At 45.9% G+C, this 22,645-nt stretch overlaps 2 protein-coding genes and 1 long non-coding RNA gene across 7 annotated transcripts in view; 2 read left to right on the top strand and 1 right to left on the bottom strand.

Moving 5' to 3' along the window:
- GPR107 (G protein-coupled receptor 107) overlaps positions 1-1,247 on the bottom strand; it is a 37,872-nt gene extending 36,625 nt beyond the window's left edge. The window contains exon 1 of one of the 3 annotated variants that reach the window (XM_064393815.1): positions 1,117-1,247. Coding sequence is in view for 1 of the 3 variants with exons in the window: in XM_064393814.1 (XP_064249884.1) it covers positions 219-320 (102 nt within the window). In the remaining 2 variants the exon portion in view is untranslated. Of the gene's footprint in view, positions 1-213; positions 378-1,116 lie in introns of those variants that run through there. The other 2 variants (XM_064393814.1, XM_064393816.1) reach the window with 2 other exon arrangements.
- On the top strand, positions 232-2,543 carry LOC135283233 (uncharacterized). 3 transcript variants are annotated; one of them, XR_010349072.1, is made up of 3 exons: positions 232-360; positions 1,167-2,100; positions 2,405-2,543. It is a non-coding gene; the product is annotated as an uncharacterized LOC135283233 (long non-coding RNA). The 3 variants fall into 3 exon arrangements; XR_010349073.1 differs by having other exon boundaries at positions 358-395; XR_010349074.1 differs by lacking the exon at positions 232-360 and having other exon boundaries at positions 419-1,265; positions 1,889-2,100.
- A 4,875-nt stretch (positions 2,544-7,418) lies between these two features.
- FNBP1 (formin binding protein 1) overlaps positions 7,419-22,645 on the top strand; it is an 89,134-nt gene continuing 73,907 nt past the window's right edge. The window contains exon 1 of the mRNA XM_064393325.1: positions 7,419-7,607. Coding sequence (XP_064249395.1) covers positions 7,584-7,607 — 24 coding nt within the window. The 5' untranslated portion in view covers positions 7,419-7,583. The remainder of the gene's footprint in view (positions 7,608-22,645) is intronic.

The following is a 22,645-nucleotide window of genomic DNA, read 5'->3' as shown; positions in this document are numbered from 1 at the left end:
GCACAACAAGGCGGGGCCCGGGCGGGCTGAGGCGCGGGGGCAGAGCTCGGAGAGAAGCGAAGAGAAAGAAAATTCGGGGCACGCAGCAGAACGAAGAGAGAGACGTGGGGAGAGCGATCCCGGCCCGCGGGAGGTGCGCAGGGCCGGGCCGGCCTCACCGCTCCCCTCAGGGCACCCGGGGGCCGAGCCAGCGGGGCCGGGGGCGGCGCAGACCTTACTTTGAGGGTGAGGTGGTGGACGCGGGCGCGGGCCGGGCCCGCGCGGAGCAGCAGCAGCAGCAGCAGCAGCCCCAGCACGGCCCCAGCGCCGCGGGCCGCCATCTTTGTTCCAGCGTCAGCGTCCCCCGCGCGCCGCTTCCGGGTCAGGCCAGTCACGTGTCGGGCGGGGCGCGTCACGTGAGCGCGGCGGGCGGGGCCGGCTCCTGTCAGGGAGTCATGGAGGGGTTGGGGATGGGGGGAGCTGAGGGCGCAGCCGGTGCCACCCCCTGCCCGGGCAGGGACACCTCCCGCTGCACCGGCGTGCCCCCCCAACCCGTCCAACCCGGCCGTGAGCGCCTCCCGGGGAGCAGCCTCGCCTTCTCTGAGCGATCTGTGCCCGCGCATCACCCCCCCCTCCCGAGGAAGGATTTCCTCCCAGTATTCAGCCTGAATTTTCCCTCTTTCAGCGTGAACACACTCCCCCTTGTCCCGCCACTACAGCTCCTGCCGAAGAGCCCCTCTCCGGCTTGTTTAGCCCCTTCAGCGCCTGGCAGGTGCTGTGAGGTCTCCACAGAGCCTTTGCCAGGCTGACGCCCCCATCTCCCTCAGCCTTTCCCCACGGGGAAAGCGCTTCCCGCCCTTTTCTCTCCCCCTCAGGCCCTGCCGGGCTGCCCCTGCCCCCAGGCTGCTCCCCGCGGTGCCCCCCAGGCCGGATCAGCCCCTCAGTGAGGCCATGGCCGTGCTGGCTCCCTCCTCAGCCCCGGCACCCCTTTGGCTGAGGGGTCCCCCATGGGTGCTGGGTCCCCTCATGGCCATGGGGCTCCAAAAAAAAAAACCCCTGAGCCTCCCCCAAACCAGCCTCTGTGGGGTGACACCAAAAAGAAAAAAAAAAACCAAAAAAGAGTGAAGCTCTTCCTACCTCAGCCCTGCAGCATCGTCCACAGGGAGATGTGGGATGGTTGTTTACAGGGAGGGGTGAAGTGGCTGTTTCCAGCTCAGCCGTGCATCTACCAGCAAGTTCCAGCTTCTTCCTGGGAGCTATGGCAACAGCAGACGTCTGAACATCAGGTAGTCCAAACAACAGGAAAATTGCTTTTCTATTTAAAGCCAGGGTTAAAGTATTGATTTTGAGTATAGCCAGAAAAATATGTAACAAACAAAGGGATTTCTGCTGCTTTACAGGATTCGTTTTGCAGCTATTTAAATTAGTAGTTGTAGTCACATTTACAAATAAAACAAAAAGCAGATTGGGCCTGGTTTCCATGACTTGTTGCTCAAAATTAGAGTAACACAAGAAGCAAAGTGAACACAAATAGAGGCAATTAATATGGGGTTTTGGCTGACACATTGCTAAAAAACCTATAAAAATTGAAAGACTATGCAATGGGAAGCCATCAATGCCAATAAATCTAATTTTTCAGTGAGGAGCCTTATGTTTTCAGCTCCCAAAACTCAGACATTCTGATTTTCCCTTTCAGTGTGTGGAGTAACAGCTGTACAAGTTCTGTTGTCTAGAGACAGATAAACAATTGGACTGGCAAGTGAGGGTGAAAAGGGAGAGAAAAATCAATGGCCTTGACCTTTTATTTCATCAAGATTCTGTAGTATGTCCCATCTTTATTTAGAGAGATGATTCAGATGTCCCTGTACATTTTTCCCCACAATTTCATTTCCTCCTTGTATATTCTTAGGTGAAAAAACAAACAGACAAATCTCACCAACAGCCAAAGAAACCTGGACTGATACCAGGAAATATCTGGAAGCATGAAAAAAAAAAATCTGTTTTTCTAGCAATGTTCTTTCTCTGGGCAGTACGTGTGTGTGCCACTAGATGTCCTGGCAGCATCAGCCCTTGCACAGCACGGACCTGCAAACATCGGATGATTTATTTTAAAAAACTCCGGTTAGATATTTTCTTGGAATTTGGCGGGGGGTGGGGGAGTTGCGGGGGGGGTGTTGGTGGTTTTTGTTTGTTTGTTTTCTTTTAATATTGTAATTATTATAATCCTGTGCATGGATCACCTCGGAAATCTGGGGAATTTTGACTCCTGAGAAACAGCTGTTTGCAACCACAGCTGCAGCACAGCTTGTCGTGCCGATAACAAATAACAAATTTGTTATCGTGCCGATAATAAATATCGGCAAAAAGACTGCTTGACTGGTCAAGAAATTTTCCCTCCTAATTCTGAGATTTGGTTCACCTGCAGAGCCTTTTTTAGTCTGAGAATGGGAGCTCTCTTCAGAACCTTCCTTCAGAAGAAAAATCATCTTTAGCCTGAGGATGATTGCTAACAATCAGGGATTTGTATGCAACAGAATGGAAATTTTCTGAAGATCTTTTTTTTTTTCCGATATTTCTTCACCAACAATTAGGATATTGTAATACCTGTAAGTTCCCCAATTACCTATACAAAATGAACAAAAAATAAAATTTATAACGTGATTACTTTCTTTGGCTATGCATTTTTCTAAGAATTTATATGTTAAAAGATGTCTGTATGTAAATTTACATCTCTATCAAAACAGAAAGCAGCTTCTGCCTGTCATTAATGAGCTGTAAAAACAATTTTCATTGTGACGTCAATTTGTTTCGTTGTAGCTTCCACACAAGATCACTTTGCTGCAAGTCTGCTCTTCCCAATACATGCTGTTATTCTCAGCCTAGATACATTTTTTCTTTACTCCTTAATTGTAATTAAACAAATAATTAGGACTCATCACAGGATGTGGGTTTTTAAGGTGTATTATGGAGAATTACTGATGTTGGATGGAAGGTATCAGCAGTGTCACAAAATCATGATGGAGGAACAGCCTGCAGGCACAGCTCAGCACAGAATGAACCGATTGCCGTTTCATGGCAAATTTACAACATCTTTATTGAGCCAGGGTACAGGTGTGGAGCAGGAGGTGAGCAGGATAACACAGAGCCGGGCAGGAGCCGCTCAGGATCCATCCCTGGGGAAGAGGGAAGAGCAGGCCCGGGGTCAGAGCTGGAGGCAGCCCAAATCGGGGCGATCTGCTGAGTTCACAGCGATGAGACAGGGGCAAGGCTGAGCTGGGAGGTCCATCTGCAGTTTGGGTGATGGTAACCGAGGTCAGTCACGGTCTGGTGATGGCCCCCAGGGACAAGGCAGTCTAAGGTGAGGTCAGATGTGAGCTTGGCTCCATACCAACCGCATCTACAGCCAGGCACAACCTGAGCTGGAACTGGAACCCCCCTTAAAACACAGGACAAAGCCACTGAGCTTTCAGGCCAGAGCTTAAATGCAGCCCCTGGATCCGCGGGCAAGGCCCCAGGTGAGGCTGGCCGGGGCCATTATTGCTTATCAGCTGTTTATCAGGTCTTGATCAGACCCCTCTGGGCCCTGATGGGGCATTAAAGAGCACCGCGGGTCCCCTGTTGTGTGTCTGAGTGATCTGAGTAATGTAACAGCAGAGAGGAAACAGCTGTGATGATGATGATGATGATGATGGCCTCTAGGAAAGGTGTGTCCCCTTCCTTTCCTGGCGCTGTTTCGGTCCCAGTGTATGAGAGGTCACAAGCAACATCCACGTTCCTTATCTTGGACGTGGATAATTCGGGTAGAATTGTGGAATCAAAGGGAAGCAGCTGTAAGGGTGGGAGCTCGGGGGGGAAAGGTACGTCCTCTTCCTGCTGCATCCTGGAAGCTGGCAGTGCTTGTCCACGCTCTGAGAGTTGTGATTTTTCTTGCTTTGCATAAGTAAACAAACACAGAGTAAAAAGGTTTCGGTTGAACCGTAGTTTAGAGATTTATTTACTTTTTTCTCAATCATTTAGCAGTGAATCTGGCTGTTTTCAAGGGGGATTGGGGTTTCCTAAACAAAGTTCTGGCTTTCTAAAAATGGAATTGCTTCTAGCTGGGTTTTGGAGCTGAATCTGGGAGTGTTCTGAATCATAACAACAGGGGAGATAAACAGAGAATTTACAGGAATAGGCCCATATCTGGATAGCAGATCTGCATGGTCTTGTTCTCAGCCTGGCTGAGGGAAAATTCCTACCCAGCTTCTGTTGCTCAGATATGAATTGTGCAAACTCAGTGGAGAAGTGCTAGATAATCTAAGTGTAATTTTCAGGTATTTTTTGAGACTGGAACCCACTGAGCTTTCCAGCATCAACTTTGGCATAAAGGGCTCTTAATGCTCCTGTCACTGCTAATTACATTATTAATTAGGGACCAGCCAAGCTGCAGGCCCTGTTGTTTTGGGTACTACTATTGAAAGTAATAATGTAAGTGGCAGTCCCTGCCTTGGACAGTCTCAGGCTAAACAATAAAAGCAGTCAAAAATAGGGGAGAATCCTGTTCTTGCAACATCTAGATCTAATTTTTTTTTTTAGTTTTTGACTTGAGCCTCTGTCCACTGAAATTGTGATAACTTGTAATAATTTTTGTTATGGTTTATTCTAATGTACCATCAAAATACAAAACTTGTATTTCTGGCCTTTATCTCCCTGGGACTGGTGGAGCATTTCTATCTCTCGCTGTGGACTGGTTTCCCTGCCCATGCTGGTGTAACAGGTTTGCCCTGTTCCCCTCCCAGCTCTTTGTGCAAAAGGAAATTCCACACAAACTTAGCTCAGATGATACCAGTGCTGCTTTCTGTTCCTGTACATTCTTTTTCTGCCAGTATTTATAGGTTAAGCTCTCAAAAAGTGGTGATGGAAGAGTGCTGTCTGGTTTTGCAGTGTGTCCTGGTGGATGTAGGGCTGAAGATGGTGGTCTGGGAGCCTGGGGAACTACAGGCCCTTGGAAGATGTGGTTGTGCTTCAGGCAGCAGGGCAGGCTTGGATATTCAAATATGTTGGCAGTAGAAGGAAGAACTATTCTAAAATGAGCTGAACAGGGTGTCTCTTAGTTGTTATGAAGCCAGCCCTTTAAAGTAATAACTTTTAATGATGAACAAAAGCACTGGCTGTTGTGTGTCTTCAAAGACAGCTGTGTGAGGAGCTGCACTCTCCTCTCATGTTCAAATCAATGGAACTCGGATAAAAATAAACGCAATTCCGTTATTAACATTTGTCTTCATTGTTGTTCAAAATGTTGGAATTGCTTAATGTGTTTTTCTTCCTCGTGTAGGGTAAGAGCCAAGCATCAGTGGAAGAAGTGCATTAATCTAGGGGAGATAATGCCTGTTGTAGCAGCTGGTCAATTTTTATCTTCTCACATCAAAAGCATCCCCACCCTTTTTGAGCAGAAGCCTTTTACCTCAGGTGAATTAATGTGCTTCCCTTTTTTATTTCCCCCACGAAAATCTCTCATGAATAGATACAGCAATAAATATATTGGTCTAAAGCACATTTTACATTTGTTGTAGCTGAAAAGCAGAAATGCAAAGTGAGACTAAATCACACAGCTCAAATAAATGACAGAGGATCACAAAATAAATATTTTTCTGGCAAGGAAATGAGCCATTTTCTGCAAGGCCTGTGTAATTGCTACAATAACCCACATTTATGCAAAGGCAGATAATTTGGTTATTTTCCTGCTTGCTTGCTGAGCATTTTGGTGACAGATGGTGGATTTAATATTCTTGGATTTGGGTTATTTTGGGGGCGAGGGATGTATATACTGCTCAGCTGAGTTAGAAGTCAGGCCTTGCAGTGAGTTCACAGAATTAATTCAGTTGGAAAAGACCTGTGAGGTCATTGAGTCCAACCTGTGACCAATCCCCACCCTGTCAGCCCGACCACGGCATTGGGTGCCACACCCAGTTTTTTCGTGAACACCTCCAGGGATGGTGACTCCACCAGCTCTCTGGGCAGCCCACGACAATATTTAATCACCCTTTCTGTGAAGAAATTCCTCCTGATGTCCAACCTGAACCACACAACACAGCTTCAAGGGTTCAAGGCTGTGGGATTTCTTCCTTTCTAGGGCCCTCTCCTCCTTTACAAGTGACCAAAACAGGAACATTTGTTTCAAAACCAGCCTCACCTGGCTGGGGGGGAGGGTGGTAAGAGGCAGAGAAGGGCACCTGAGGGTGGGTGGGGCTGGGATCACCACCTGTGTACTGGCACAGGTGAGGCACCTCAAATACTGCACTCAATTTTGGGTCCCTCACGTGAAAAAGGACATTGAGGTCCTGAAGTGTATCCAGTGAAGGGACTTCTAAAACTTTAGAAAGCACAGAATCATACCATAGTTAGGGTTTGAAGGGACCTCTGAAGGCCATCCAGTCCAACCCCCTGCAGTAAAAAGGGACCTCTTCAACCATACCAAATTGCTGAGCCCTGTCCAACCTGGCTATGAATGTTTTGAGGAATGGAGCATCCACCACTTCTCTGGGCACTCTGTACCAGTGCTGGTGATTCTGTGAGCAGGGTGGGGAGAGCCTCCTCCCTGCGTGTGGCACCCATTCCTTAGCAACTCCCTCTTTCGATTGACCCCCGCGCTCCTCCACTGATGGCCATTCCCCGGAGAACCACGTTCCTCACTGATCCACTGCCCACTGATGGCCATTCCCCGGAGAACCACGTTCCTCATTGATCCACTGCCCACTGATGGCCATTCCCTGGAGAACCACGTTCCTCACTGATCCACTGCCCACTGATGGCCATTCCACAGAAACCCGCATTCCCCATTGATCCCCGCTCGCCCATTGACGCCCGTTCCCCACTGACCCTGCTATTCCACTGATCCCGTTCCCCAGTCACTGCCGCTCCCCAGCGATCCCCTCTCCCGCAGCTGCCGTCGTTCCCCACTGACTGCTGCTCCCCGTCGACCCCCTTTTCCCCGCTGATCCTCTTTCCCCATGGCCCCGCTCCCCAGTGATCCCAACTCCCCACTGGTCCACCTTTCCCCGTTGATCCCCGTTCCCCATTGACCCCTTTTCCCCGTTGATCCCCGTTCCCCTCCGATCCCCTTTCCCTGTTGATCCCCGTTCCCCACGGATCCCCTTTTCCCCGTTGATCCCCGTTCCCCTCCGATCCCCTTTCCCCGTTGATCCCCATTCCCCTCCGATCCCCGTTCCCCACGGATCCCCTTTCCCTGTCGATCCCCGTTCCCCTCCGATCCCCTTTCCCCGTTGATCCCCATTCCCCTCCGATCCCCTTTCCCTGTCAATCCCCTTTCCCCTCCGCTCCCCTCTCCCACAGCCCCGCTCCCCTCACGGCCGGGCCGCGCCTGCGCTCCTCCGGCGGGGCCGCCCCCCCCCGCGCCAGCCGCGGCGGCTCCGCGCCTGCGCAGCCCGGAGCTGTCAGTGCCCCCCCGCCCCGCGCCGCCCGGGCCATTTTGCGGCGCGATGAGGCGGGAGCGGCGGTGAGCAGTGCCCGTCCCGCCCGCTCCGCTCGCACCGCCGAGCACGGCCCTCCCGAGGGCGAGCAGGCACAGCCAGGGGACAGCGACACCCCCAGCGCCCCGCGGAGCCATGAGCTGGGGCACGGAGCTGTGGGTGAGTGCGGGCGCGGGGGGAGCGGGGCTGCGGGAGCCGCACCGGGGCATAACGGTCCGTGCCGGGGCCGCTGAGGGGAGCCGGGTGCGCTCCGAGCCGCCACCCCGGCGCTGCCCAGCCCGGGGGTCCCCCCGCTCCGGAAAGTTTCATGTGCAGCCTCCGCAGGGAAATCCCAGCGGAGGTTCAGGAGTTTGGTTTAATTTTGCCGAAGGAATTAAAATTTTTTAAAAAAAGCTCCATGGCACAAGGAAAGCGGCGGCGGCTGGGGAGCGGAGCGAGGCTCGCAGCGAGCGTGGGGTGGGTGTTGTGTGTGGCTGCTGCGGGAGGCTCCGAGGTGGATCTGTGGACAGGGGGTCCGGTTTCAGGAGAGGGAGCTGCAGGGAAGAAAAGCCAGATGATAAAATTTCCTGTCGCTGCTGTTGAGGGGCTTCTCTCCACGCTGGATCCGAAGGACGGAGATTTTTACGAGCAGAGTTTTGTGTTGTGTGTAAATAAAGCAGGTTTTAATGGTGCAGAGCGTTTCAATGTATAAAGCTCCTTGATGCTTTTGAGGAGAGCCTGGAAAGTATTAATGCATTTGGTTTACGGTGGAACGTTAATGGAAAATATGGGACTGTTAAAAGGAAAGAGAAGTGGGCAATAGCGATGTGATTTCTAATGAGAGGAAATAAGGGAAGGGAGATGGAAGAGGTCTGGGAAGGCAGAAGAGCTGTTCCACATACTCAGTCACAAAGAGGACATGGTGCAGCCATGTTTGATGGTGGAGCATGGAGCAAACCTGCTGGCTCTGGGCGGGCTGCTCCCCGCGGGCAGCAGGCTCTGGAGCGGCTCTGCCCCGACTGCTGGGACAGGGAACAGCTTGGGACAAATCCGTGCTCGGCAGGACGGCGAGACGGAGCCGGTGTTTTGAATGAAGAAGTCAAGAATGAGTGGCAGAGGGTCATCTGGGTTGTAAAGCACTGCAGGATTCTCTCCTGTAGTCATGTGTTTGTGGCTGCTAACCGGGCGCGAGTTGAGATGAAAATACATCTGAGCTTTTGAGCTGCCTCTTGTGGAAATGGTTATTTTAGATGTGCTAATTGCTGTCCTTTCTGGGTGCATTCCTGGCCCGCTCGGGCAGGCAGCTCAGCATCCCGTTTTGCTGTGACATTGGAGTCATGTTTTAGGCAGATCTGGTTAGACCTATGCAGCAAATTAGGGAGCGCTTGCTGACTGGGAGAGGTTATTCTGGTGTGGTTTTATATGCCATAGAAAGAAAGGTGATAAATGCTGGTGAAATAGTGTAGTGATGCTATATTGATTCATCAGTATATAAACAGCTCTGCTGCATGGGAATGTTTCTGGGAGGACCTGCAGTTGCCTCCTTTTTCTGCATCTTGGATGCTTTGGGAGGAGGCTGGATAGTTAGCATGGAGTTAAAGTAAAAGGCAGCATAATATGACAATTTTTACACTGGAAAATAAACTCTGAATTCTCAAAAAATGTACTTTTTTTTTTTTTCTCACTCCTAAAACTGCAAGCAATACTGAGGTGTTCCTGAACCGGAATGGTAGTAGAGAGTAGCGCCTATAAATAGTTCTTCTTTTACATAATATTCGTAGGGGTGTGTGCTGCCATGTACGTCTTCTGCAACAGTTACAAATTGCTTTTGTACCAGTTTTTAATCTGATAATTTTGTTTCTGAAATTGTCTTCAGCAGCATCAAAGTATCATTTTTCAAGTCCTCAGTGTAGCACTTTGAGAAGTGTAGTAGGTTACTGAGGAAAAGGGTTGGATCAAGAGAATGAATGATTCTAGGTATAAATTTGGCAGGAGTTGTTCCATTTTAATTTGGGCAGAGCTCTGAAAACACGTTGGTTTCCAGTGCTCTGGGTATTTAGGCCAAAACTGATTTCTCACTGTGTTCTCCCTTCTGCTAGAAAGGAAACCACACAAATAACCTGTATTTAATGTATGCCTCTTTCTTTTGTTGATCATGGCATTTCTTTTTTAAACAAAATTAAATTTCCATTTACTTTAGAACTCAGTTGTCTTTTTTTTTTTAATGGGTTTTCAGGAGCAGGTGTGGTAAGCAACAAATGCCTGTTCTACATGTGACTCATACGTGGTTTGAAGGGCTGAAAGTTGAGGCAAAAGCAAGTGTTTTTAACTGTAGTTCAGAAATTTGCTAGAAAAATCAGCAATGTTTGATCAGGCTTGACTTGGACCCTGTATCTCTGATCCACCAGGCTGCATGCGTGTTCATGATTCACCCTTTAAATTTAGCAAAGAAGTAAAATCAGCTTGCTTTTTAGAGCTCATAGAATGTTAATGTGCTTGGAGTTATGTCGAATTTCTGTTCATTCCTTGGGGGAGAAAAAGGCTGGTTGCAGAAAGCCTCCTACTTCAGGAGCAGTAAAATCCCTTTGGCAATGTGTGAGTTATTCCCAAAACAGGCTTTTAGCCTTGTGAGTGCATCCTGTGCCTTTGGCTTGCAGATCCTGTTGTTAAGTCCCTTCTGATATTTCACTTGATTCTGAACTTTGAGTAACATCTCCAGATTGTCCGTGTGAGTGTAAAAGGACCCATAACCAGCAGAGTTATCAGATGTCCTAATGCAGCATTTCTATCCTGCATGGGGTGGAGTGCTGGGGATAATGGGATCGTCTGGGGCCTCCCAGAACAAAACCTGGAGGTCTCGTGTGACCCTGCTTGCAGCTTCTGTCCACCCCAGCCCTGCAGAATTCTTCCTGCCTGTTGTACTCCAGACATTCAGGAGCTGAGGAGGAGGCAGCGGGTTAAGGACAAAGTGCAGGCACAGCACCAAAACATTTTGTTTTTCACCTGAGTTCAAGGGTGCACTAAGGGCTGACAGGTAGGAGGGTGTAGTGCATATTTATTTCACGTCTGATTCTTGAAACTGGCAGTGTTTTCTAAACACTTAACAAGTGGAAATGATAAGTAAAGGTTATGTAGGGCTGCACAGACCCGACTTTTACCTTCAGTGCTGCTCTCTGAGGACAACAGGCTGTAAAAGCACACTGGGATCTCCTTCACCTTTTTCCTCTCTTGGCTAATGGGAAAGGACATGGAGCATGGCACCCACAGGTCTTCTGAAGGGTACTTTAGTGGGTAAAACCATACGTGTGTGTCACACTTCCACCAGTGTCCTTTTGTGTGGTATGAAGCTCTTGAAACAAGTGGGATCACGTTGCAGACTGAGCTGAAACCGACCTCAGCACTTCGCTGCTTGTCTTCAGGGCAGAAAAAGCTGTGGCTGGTGTATTGAATGGAATGAACTTTCTTGAGTGTGACATTTGGTACAGGATGTAGTTTGGGGGAGTTTCGTGTAAATTTGTGGTTAGGTAGTCCAGGAAAAATTCTGCCTTTTCAGAACATTGTCACAGCATGTCAGGTTCAGGTGGCCAAGTGATTGAATGTGGAAAGTTTTATCTTTTTGTTATGAATGTTGCAGAGGTGCAGACACTGTGGGTTTATTGCTGTGGGGTTTTTTTCCACATTCAGTGTAAAATTAAAAAAAAAAGCCTGGGGAGGGAGGTGATTTAATCAAGTTTTTCCTTGACCTTTGTGAAAGCTGGGTGGCTGCTAACAGCTGTCACTGTCCTTTCAGCCTGGGAGAAGGTGGATACTCAGTATTTGCACGGGTCTTAATTAGCTGCCAGAATGTGAGGGGCTCTCTTGGCCAACTCCTGACGGAAGCGATACTTTGGGGACCACACCTTTTTGTTTACAGGGTGTTCCAGGATGCTTTACTATGAAAACACATGGTTTGTCTTTTAAAGTTCATTCCACATAGGTGCAACTCTGAGAACTTGAAGGCCCCCTTGCTATTTGTAACTGCTGTAGCGTTTCCTCTTTCAGTACTGGGCCTCTATTTCATCAGCAGAATTTGTGTTTAAACAGCTGTAATCTTGCATTTCTGCAATTTGCTTCAATGCAGCATTGTTCTTCAATGGTATTGGCAATGGATGGGTGTTGCATGTGGCGGTGACTCAGTTTGGAAACCATCTGGAGTACCTGGGTGATTTTGACCTTGGTGGCATTGCACAGTGCCTGTAATGGGCACAGCAGTCAAGTGTGATCTCAGTTGAAAACTCTGTTTTCTTCTGCTTGTAAGAGCATCTGCAGAGCTGGATGTAGGTTTGAGGTGTTGATCCTTGAGCCAACATCCAGTTTGATTGTATGCAGCCCTGTAGCTGATTGCAGACAATAGAAATTGTGTGCCATCCCACCCATCCATTCTCACACTTCCTACAGCCCTCACCCCCCAAACTCTTCGGGGTTGGGTGTTAAGTGTTGTTTTCCAAGACTTAAAAGAAAAGGAGATGGTGTCTGATGGGAAAAGGACACAAGTGATTAGTCTTGCATGATTAGCCATGGGTTAACTCTGATGAGCTGAGAGTTTCCATTATGGGCCAAACCTTCACAGGTGGGTGGGTGAATCTTTGGCAACTTGGACAATCTTCTGTGGTGATGGCAAATGCTCTTCTGAAAGGTCTATTTTATTCTAAATTTGCTGTGAAACTTACTCGACGTTCAGACAACTCCCAGAGGCAGAGCTGGGTATCCCTGACCCTTTTTTTTTGTGTATCAGTTTCATAGAAACTTGGTTCCCGTTTAGTAACATGTCAGAACTTTGGTATATTTCAAGGAGTCTGGAATTTCACCCACAAAAATATACTATAAAAGCACCCTAAGAGCAAATGCAGTGAAAGGCTGAGGTCAGTAACAAATGCATAATATTTATAATTTTTGCTTGATTATTCTAAAGCTCTTAGTAAAAGTTGTACACAGAGTGCTGGAGATGGGCACTTCAAAGCAAAACACACTTTTTATTAGTTAAATAGTATTAATTTAGTATTCTGCGTAGTTATTTGGACGGTTTTGAGGTACCAAAATTGTCTGACATTAATACCCCCGTATTTCTCTCGCTGTTTTAAGTGGTCAGCCTGCATATGCAGATTAGTGAGTGAGAAGTAGTTCATAGGAGCTGAGTCATTAGAGAGATCTGCATCCTGCAGCTCACACCTTCGTGTGCGTGCCCGGCTCCGGCTGGGATCCGGGGCTGCTGCACCCTCTGTGCTCGGGCATTGCAGAGTTGGTCCATCAGCGTCCTTTCCGTGAGCTTCAAAAGAGAAAATGTTACACTTTAGGATGATGTGTTGTGTGGGGCTGCCCTGCCCGCAGGCTGGCAGGAGAATGGGGCTCTGGGAGTGGAACGATTCCCTTTGGGTACCTCAGGAGCTGCTGGGACTTCAATGTTTGAATGTCTGAGTAATTTCGTTTACAATTCTGACTTGCTTTAAGAAAGAGGATTTTTACAATATTGTCAAACCACCTATTCTCGTATTTCCTACCTATTCATTAAAGAGTGGGGGCTTTACGCTCTTTCAGCGTGAGTCAAGGCTCGCAGAATTCAGTGTTTTCCCTTGCAGCCGTATTGTGGCTGCTCGGGATCCCCCGCTTCCTGGAGCCATATGGGGAAGGCAGGCAAACACGAGCCGATGTTTTTCTGGTCTCTTTGCAGCTCATTAGTGTTACTCATGTTGTGAAACATTCTTTTACGGCAGAATTTCAAAAGCTGTAAAACACTCTTTTAAAGCTGTATTTCAAAAGCTGAGTTCCTCATAAAGAGTAGGAGCCACTGTTGCACTGTGACACCTTAACTTAATAACCTGCTTTACATTATTGCCTTTAATTGCTAGACAGGTAACCTGCTAATGAATTTTTGGGAATTCACTTTCATCCTGTTTGAAATACTGCTGCTGAGATTGGTTACACAATGAATCCAGTCCAGCTGTCAAAATCCAATGGTTTGTTGAGTTTCCTTAGTGTTCATGTAAATATTTTAAAATAACTTCCCCCTTCGGTATGATTGTACGCTTCAGATGAAACTTCTCTTCTTCCTTTCTCCCCTAGAAACGCTGCTTTGATTTTTTTTTTTTTCTGAAAACAGTAAGGTGATTAAATTGGTAAAAAACACTGTTGTCTCTTGGCATCTTTGCCATTCTCTTCAGTCAATGGCTTTGGCTCTAAAATACAAAACAGTGGAAAAGTGGTGTGTATATATATATAAATAATATGTATGTACAGGATATGGTGCTTTTAGTCTTTCTTCTCAAACAGGTGTGGTTTGGATATCTTTGGAATTGAACATGATCACTCTGTTTGTCTGGAGACAAACTTATTAACCTGGTCAATAATTTCTTTTGGCTCAGTTTATTAAGAATGGCTTGTTGACTTAATTAAATAAAATGTTTATTCTTGCATCTAAAAATAGAAAGAACTGTAGAAGGGCTTCTAGATTAACTCTTCTGTAAGTAAAGTGCAAGAGTGAAATATTGTTTGCCTGGTGTTCATTGGTGATCACTGAAGCAGATCATGTTGTAAACCATGTAAAGAAGCAGTTCTGTTGAATGTTGTCCTTAATTTATTTGAAGAAGAGTCAGCTTAATTGGCAAAACAATCAAAAGAACAGCAGCAATCTCTCAGATGCCCTCAGAAAAACCCTGTAAAGCAATAAAACCTGAAAAGGAGTCACTTGGGAATTAATGTCTGGTTTAGAAGGATGGCCCCGAATGAGCTACCAAATCACCCAGATAGTCCTTAATCCTGAGAAAATCCCAGAGTGGATTTTTCTTCTTGTTGTAGCTGAAATATTATAGATTTCTTCCATTAAGTGTGCCACTTGGCCATCTCTTGTTCAGTGTTTTTCAAGTGCTTCTGTCTTTATAAAGTAAAACCTTCACTTCTGCCCCTGCAGTGGGTTGGTGTAAGAGCTGCTGCTACCATTCATTCCCTGAAGGGGAAGGGTAGTTTGTAGTGTTTAGATTTACTCCCCTGGGAGTAGCAGGTACAATTTCTCTCATAAATTATTCATTTTATAGTTCAAAAATTAATTTCAATGCTCAGAGTCTGTGGATGTGCAGATAAAGGAGTGCTACCTGTGTGACAGGAGCAGGATTGTTTTGCAAGGATTCTGAGCATATTCCTTATTCCTAGCTGCACTACTGAAGATTTTTCTCCAATTAACACCAAGAAACTGCTTGTTTGGTGCCTTGGACAGCTTTCTCTGTCTCAGACTCTATTCTAGACTGAGCTGGCAGCGATTTTACTGAGAATGTATCTAACATTTTTTTTTCAAATCCTCTGTTTTCTGCTGCTTTAATTTCCTTCCCTGTTAGAGTGCTCAGGCTGGAGTTTTCCTCTTTCTGTGCCTTCCTCTTGCTTTTTGGGTTTCAGAGCAGTTGGGGTCATTGAGTTGTTAGCAGGGCCAGTGTATTGCACATGCTGAACACGGTGCCTCTTTGGCTTTGGAAAGCTGTAGCGTTCCCATTCATTGGAGCAAGGTTCTGAAATTTGGCAGGCAGAAGCTGTTGCACAGGGATATGCCTGCTGCTGCTGTTGAGAAAATATTCCTCAATCAGGCAAACCTGTAAGTCCTTGGAAAAATACCACATTGCCTGTACTCAGTGAAGTTATTGACCAGATCTCCCTGGGTGCTGGCTACGTTTTGGCCTTGGAGGGATTTTCGTGGGGCAAGATGAGCTCACCCACAGAATAATTGAAGAAGGCTCAGTCTGGTCCTTGCAGGAGAGCAGCCAGACTTCCCATGCCATGGCTGCTGGAGGCCAGGATGGAGCTGGGCAGCCTCCTGTGGTGCCAGGCTCCTCTGCTGGTGCCCAGTGGCACAGAGGGAGAAGCTGGGGGATGGCTCTGGTGGGTGGGAGCTGGGCTGTGCTAGGGGAGAGGGGATGGAAAGCATGGCTGCACCAAGGCAGGGTAAAGATCCCTCTGACCACTTTTCTTCTCTGTTAATAGCAGCAAACCGGTTCTTCTGTCCTCGTGGACTGGTTCTTGTTACACTCACTGAGGGTGAGAGAGGTGTGTGGTCAGAGAGGAAACCACCTGGTTCAGGAGGAGGACTGGAGATCACGCCAGGATCTGGTTCCAGACAGTTGGGTCTGCTTGTCTAGGAGCTGTTCCTGTGGTGGAGGTGCCAGGGATGATGGAGAGGGTCATTAGAGGAGAGATAATTCAAATTGGCAGTTCTGACAGTGAGTGAAGGAAACAGCAGAAATGAGCTCAGGAGGAGAAAATTAATTTAAACCAAGAAAACAAGGAACCAGTCAGTAACGAGGAAACAGCCTGGATAAAAGCACAGAGAGCAGGGCTGGGCTCTGGGCAGGACGGGTGGGATGGTGAGGTGCTGTCAGGGTGTGCAGTGGGATTAGTGCATTAGGAATGGCAAGTCAGGAGTTTGATGGGATCAGGAGAAAGTATAGTGGGTGCACAAAGAGAAGGAATAAGCAAGGAGCAAAGGATGAAGATTAGATAGGAAGTAAAGCAGAAAAGTAGTGCAGAGACCTAGCAGTCCTCTTCTGGCTTTGTAGGATTGCTATTTTGTGTGGCTTTTCCCATGTCGTGTTTAAGTGGAGTTGATGTACTGGTTTGTTGTGTATACATTGATTTCTGTGGCTGCATTTTGCATCTTTACTCACTGTGGAACAGTATTTGACAACGTCCCTAAACAAAAGCTTTATCTAGAATTGTGTGCACTGCTGTTTTACATTCACTCATTCTGTGCAGAAAGCCTGAAGGAATTTTTTAGCAAATAAGTTGAAAATGTGTTTAGATAATATTTTTCACTTTGCATTATACTCTCTGAGGCAGAGAGAAATGCTTTAGCACTTTTATCTTGTATTTACAAAAAGAAAAAAAATGATTGGCATGGAGCAGGGAGTGAATGAAAGTGTGTTTTCTCAAACAAAAGTTAAACGGGGAAGAGAAATATTTCTTGTCCTCTTGAGGGCTGTTGATCTGTCAGCTGTGGGTCTTACAGGAGTGGCTTTCATTAAGAGTGTGTAACTCAGGTTTTGCTGTAGTGTAAGAAAAACTGGCAGTGGATGAACAGGGAGAGCTGCAATTGAGCACTACATCAATATTTTTTCACCCATCCTGGCTGTCTCTCCCAAGTATAACAGTCTGAGATCCTTTTGCTCATGTGTAGTCACTGGGAAAGCCTAAAAATAAAGGGTGAGAGGAAAGGGTTCTGTGCTGGTCAGAGCCTTTATTTCCTTACAAGTCTTTGGAGCTGTGAAACATCTGGGTTTCACACAGGACGCTTTTGGCATGTGTTTGTAAGTTAACATTCAAAAGCTGAAAACCTGCACAGCTCTGCTTCAGGTTTTGGTGTGCAAAACAACTCCTAAGCAAATGTTTCAGTGATGGAATTATTGGTTAGGGGTTCCTTTGCTGCTTTGCTCAAGGTCACCATCATCAGCTGATCTGAGAGGCTCCATCCTCCCAGAGCAGGGCCAGCCTGAGCCCCGGGCTCAGGGCACCAGCACAGGTTGTGGCTGCATGTTTCACCTGAACCCAGAATGGCACCAGCCAGCCCTTTGGGTAGTGAGAGTGCATCTCACATGACATGTGTGACTGCCCTGTCTGAGTCAGTGCCCTGGGGATTTACAGCCTTATTTTTGGAAGGGGGGCTAGCTAGCTTCCAGCTCTATTTAAAGATAAAATCAAGTGTCTCTGGCTGTGTGGCTGCATGTGTCCCTCTGAGATGCATTGGAGTAGCCCAGGAGACCACCCTGGAATGGGGTAGGAGCTTGCATCCATTCCTGGTGTGTGTGAGCATCTCCCCACCACCTCCTCCTCTGGATAACTGTTGGACTGGTTTTATTTTTGCATTGTGGTTCCTATTCTGATTCTTGCCTGCATCATCTTTATACCTGTATTAAGTATAAAATTGCTAAAAGCTCCTTTTTCAGAGGCTCAGCATGATTGACACAAAACAATCTTGAGATAGGAAAGGTGTAATTGTTGGAAAACTACAATTTTAGCTAGAAAAATGTGCTGTTTTGAAACACATGCACCTAATTTAGGCATCGTTGGAGACTGGGTCTGCATAGTTGTCACTCCTGGAAAATACTTAGTCTTGAACAGAAAGGTATCACAGTGCCAGCATTTAATGGTTGAGGGAGTGTGTTGAATTGTTCCACTAACAAAAACCTTTGCTGAGCTGAACAGTACAAATATAAACATTTCACTTGGCTATTAGCAGCTGAGTTGAAGTGCTGGATGGCTGGGAACAGCGTGGCAGAATGGTGTGCCCCATTCACACCGAGGTCAGAAGACATTCTGCACGATATTTATGGGTTTCATGCACGCAGTTATGGACATTTGTATTGACTTGGATCTGCTGTTGGCTTGGTGCAGTCTTCTGTGGTTTGCTTGTGGTTTAATCGCTGGGAACAGAAATAAATGGAATAATGACAGAGGAATCAAAAGCCAGAATCCACGCTAGGAGAGTTGAACAAGTGAAAAATATCAAAATAATGGAAATTCAGAGCCCCTTTTTACAGTTAGAATGGAAGAATGAAGTGTTTGGGGGTTTTAATCATGATATATTGACACATGGGGTGTTTGGGTGGTCGGTGGAGCACTGTGGATTTCCCTCTGGGGGCAAGGCATCCATCCAACCTTCCTGGCAGGGGGTGGGATTGATTCTTTAATCAGAACAGCAACAATCCATCCTGAAGCTTCCTCAAGGTATTAGGGCTGAATTAAACAGTCTGGGACTAGTGTGTAAGCCCCAATGCACTTCAAGAGGCTTTTGTGGACAGGAGAATTTTGAAAATAATCAGAAGATGAACCCAAAAGTAACAGAAAAAAGCTACAGGCACAAATTGCCCTTAAAAAGGAGACCATGGTACATTTTCTTTGTGTGGTGCAATGCTTAATGCTCAGATTCTCTTAGGGAAGAAAAGATGCATGAACTATACGGTTCTATTCATGGCACTGCATTTAGAACTTGTTTTCTCCCCTTTGTATATGTGTTCCAAAAATAGATATGGTTACAAATACCAAATTAGTAGAATTAGGCATCTTAGAGCCAGGAAATACACCATTTCTAAAGCAACAATCACTACAGAGGAAATGTGGCATCTTATGCATATTGTGTTATATTGTTATTTTACAAAATTAAGATTGTGTTTGCTTGTGTGCATTTGCAGAGTCCATAATCTGCATGAATTTTTTAAGGATAAAAATGTCATGGCTGCATTCAGCTTTATTTGGAATTTTACTTTTCTTTGACTTGGAGGAGCAATGAAACATGATTTCTGAGCTTTAGTTGGTATAGCAAGTGCTCACAAACAAGAACTAAGAAGTGCCAGTAACCTTGTTAGATGTGCTTACTGATCATTATGGATATCATGCATGTACAAAAGTACTCAAAAAATAAAAGTGAGGAGCCCACATGACGGCTGTTCTGTCTTGCTCTTAGTTCTCACTTTGTCTTGGTCCGTCTCACTCTGCAGACCAAGCCAGGTAAGCAGTAATTTTATTTTCCCAGAATGTTGTAATTCCTTACAAGTATCCATAAGGCCTGAGGACTTTGAGAGCTGGAGTGTTTTAGGGTGGCTCTTTGTTGGAGAATTTGTCTGAGTTCTGCATGTCCCTGGTGGAAACTGGCAGGTGCTGTTGTCTTGAGCCTCTGGCTTCAAAGATGCTCTGGCCAAGTCTTCTCCCATATCTTGAACTTTGCTGGTCCTGGTGGTTCTTGGCCCACCAGTTTGGGCCATGAATTAGCAGCCAAAAATCTGAAGAGGTGGATTTGAACTTTAGGGTTTGTGAAAAACAAGCCCTTTATTTTTCCTTCCTTGGCTGGAAGCAGTTTTGACTCAAGCTTTGAACCAGAGTTGTGGCTTCCCAAATCTGTTTTAAGTGGAAGGTATTGTCATTGGAATAACTGTAGAGCACTGAGTGACCTTGTTGTCCTCACTGTGGGAGGGGATGTTCTTGTCAATTTGTGAGAAATTTTCTTTCTTTCCCTGCCTGCTTTGGAGGTAGGTAAACACACATTTGTTTTCCTCTTCCTCTCTGAATCAGTCTGGTTCAGAGGCCAAACTTGCTTTCCCTGCTTGGCAGATAAAGCATCTCTTAGATTCAAGTCAGTATCCTCTTTCATATTTTTTAAATGATTCAACTGCTCATCAAGCAACTGCTCTATCCCTGTGGTATAAAATGCTTGGGGAGTCATGGGACCTTCAGGGAGCTGAGCCCAGAAGCTGCAGTTGCTGAGTGAAGATCAGGAGCTCAGGCCCATGGAAGTCAAAGGCTGGACAGGAGGTTCCTGTTTGTTCTTCTAACAAAACAATTTCTTGTGTGTTTGAGCCCTTTAATCCAACAGGCAGAGCTGCAGCCTTGTAATGGAGGAGATCTGAAGTAAACAAAGCATAGATATGAGGAAGAGGGACAGGGGAGGAAGAGGAAGGCTGACATGTTGTGCAGATGCCTTACACCTTAGTCTTGACCTCTGCTAAAGAGAAACTTTACTTTTCTAATGCTCTGTAGCAGGGCAGGTTCTTTTTTTAAATATCCCATTATTTTCCCATGCCCCCCCATGCATCTTACTTCACATGAGTAGATTATTTATTCTCAAAACCAGTTTGTTTTGCTTTTCTTGCATTGCTCATAAGAATTATCTTATCACCGTGTACTTTAGAATTTGCAACATTTGTTTCCAAAGATGCTGCCTAAAGAGCAGTGTGATAACCTCTCACAGACTGAGTGCCATGTCACAAGTGTCACATTTAGCAAGGGTCCTGCAGGTCAGCTGAATACAACAAATAGCAAATAATTTATTCTGGGAGACCCAGAGCACTGGAGAGAGACTTGTTGATGGTAACATGGCAACATAATAAAACAGCAAGATATTTAAAAATGTTTAAAAGTGTTTTGAGGTGATGAGTTTTCATTTGCTCTGATGAACTGTAATATCCAAAGCTAGGTGTCTCTTCCACAAAAATAAGGACTTGCCCTTTAATATCGTCCATATTTGAGTAAATGGTTAGTACCATCTCAGTTCAGTAATACATTGTTTGGAAGTGCATCTAGCAAGACTTTTGAGGAATGCCGCAGTGTCATTTTTAAGATGTCAATCCTCGTAATGCTTGGGTTTCTGCTTTTATTTAGAAAGTGCAGTGCTTAAAGTATTGTACTGTTCCAGAAGTCCCTTGTTTTGGTTTGTTGTTGTTTTTTTTTTTTTTTTTTCCCATTTAAATATTTATTATTTTCATGAACTTGGATTTGTTGGTAATATTTTTTGTTAAGGATCCCACCCCCTTGTGCTGGGTAGGCATTGTGCAATCCAGGCACTGATGGTCTCTGTCTTGCAAATTATGACATGAATTAAAGACAAGAAAGATTGGAAGGATGGAGCACAAGACACTCAAGGATCTGGAAATGCTCGGGCTCTCCCATCTCGTGACTCTTCTGGTCTTGGGTAAAATGTGGCAATTTGTCTTGTGCCCATGTTTGTTATGGAAGTTCTGTATTGTGACATTGTAACTACTGAATAGTTACTGTAGTCTGGGATAAACCTAAAAGTAAATAGACTTTATCTATTTTAATGTATCTTTTGGTGTTGAAAAGCAATATAGCAAGCTGATAGTACAATTAATTTTAGGTATTGCAGTGTTCCCTGGGTGTTATGAAAAGTATGTTTGTCTGACAGCCACATTTCAAAGAGTTTTTTTCAATCTACTAATTAATTCTCTTCAAATAAATAGTCATGCAAAAAATGAAATACAGCATCAATATTTAATGGCATCTGCTTACAACCCTCCCATATAGACTTCTGAAGTTGTGTGGGGGTGATATTTACACATCCCTGATAAGGGAGGATGGAATGTGTGTGTTTTCTTTTCATTTGAGGAATGAATTACTCCTTAAAAATGTGATTGAGGTGCCCTCCATGGCCCTGTGCAAAAATACTGTAGGAATCAGCTGCATGTGTCTTTGGAGAGTGTTGCACCGTGAATCCTGGGGCTGTTACCAGGAAGGGACATTCTGTGTCCTGAAAGGAATGACCTGGTCTCCACTTGCAGCCTTGTCCATTGCAGCAGGTTTGCAGAAGTTGCACTGAAGGTGAGCTGCAGTTGTTCTCTTGCTCAGCAAACAGCGAGCCCAAGTGAGCAGCATCTCACTGTGCACATCACATTGCTCCACGCTCCTCTGTCGAGCAGCACAGCAATGAGCTGACCCAAATTTCTGGTTCTCTTCTGAGATGTCAGTCTGCTCTTAAGCTGTTTGCAGCACTTTTATCTGTGAGCTGGCTGTGTTTGATGTTAGTGCTGTGTGATCAGCTGCTGATGTAAAAGAGAGAATCATTCTTCTTGTGAAGAAGTGAACTTGTGACACATTTGAGTGCAATTTGTGGGCACTGTTTATGCCAGAGTTGGGGAATCCATTATTTTGTGGAAATGACAAGCATTTGTTAGACTTCCTCCCACAATAGTGTCAGAAAAGAGCAGCACTGTGCTTGCCATCCTCTTTTAGTGCTTCATGGTTTGTTATTGCTGTGATAGGAAAACACAAGGAGCAGGTTGTGATGTAAGCATTCCCTGTGTTTATTTGTTGGTGGGGTTGTGATAGCCTTCCACTTGATCTCCCAGGAATGTGAGAAGAGTGGAAATCAGGATGACATATCTGTAGTTTTACTCACAAAGTTTCACCCCCTGTGCTCTGTGGGCAGCATACTTTGCTATTGCAGAGTCCTAATAAACCAATTAATTAAGAAGTATTCCTGTAACACACACTGTGCTGTCACACTGACCCAAACTTAACCAGCAGCTCTCCATGACAAAGATTTTAATAACATTTAACCATGGTTTGTGTTCGTCCTTTGACTAAGCACATCATCATGTATGTGGTGTGGTGGTCTTGGTTTTGTTTGCCCTCAAGACACAAGAATGCTTTTTACTGCTGTCCCAGTAACCAGTCCAAAGTACAGCAAGCAGCTTTACTCTTGAAAAACTGTAGCACCCTTTCAGGAAATATCTGCGGCGCCTCAGATTTTTTCAGCCTGCTCACACATTCAGAGCCCCGGACAAGCAGCTTAAGATCTGAATGAGATTGTTCACCAAATGAGTTGGTGCAGCATATTAATTTGCTGGTGCTTCTAAATGCCTGCAGTGTTACAAGAGCCTGCAATGGCACTAAAATACCAGGAGCTTTGTTGGCTCTAA

Source organism: Passer domesticus, chromosome 18, assembly GCF_036417665.1.
Source record: "Passer domesticus isolate bPasDom1 chromosome 18, bPasDom1.hap1, whole genome shotgun sequence".
Taxonomy (NCBI): Eukaryota; Metazoa; Chordata; class Aves; order Passeriformes; family Passeridae; genus Passer; species Passer domesticus.
Note: the sequence above shows the minus strand (reverse complement) of the source record. Positions and strands in the feature narration are given on the sequence as shown.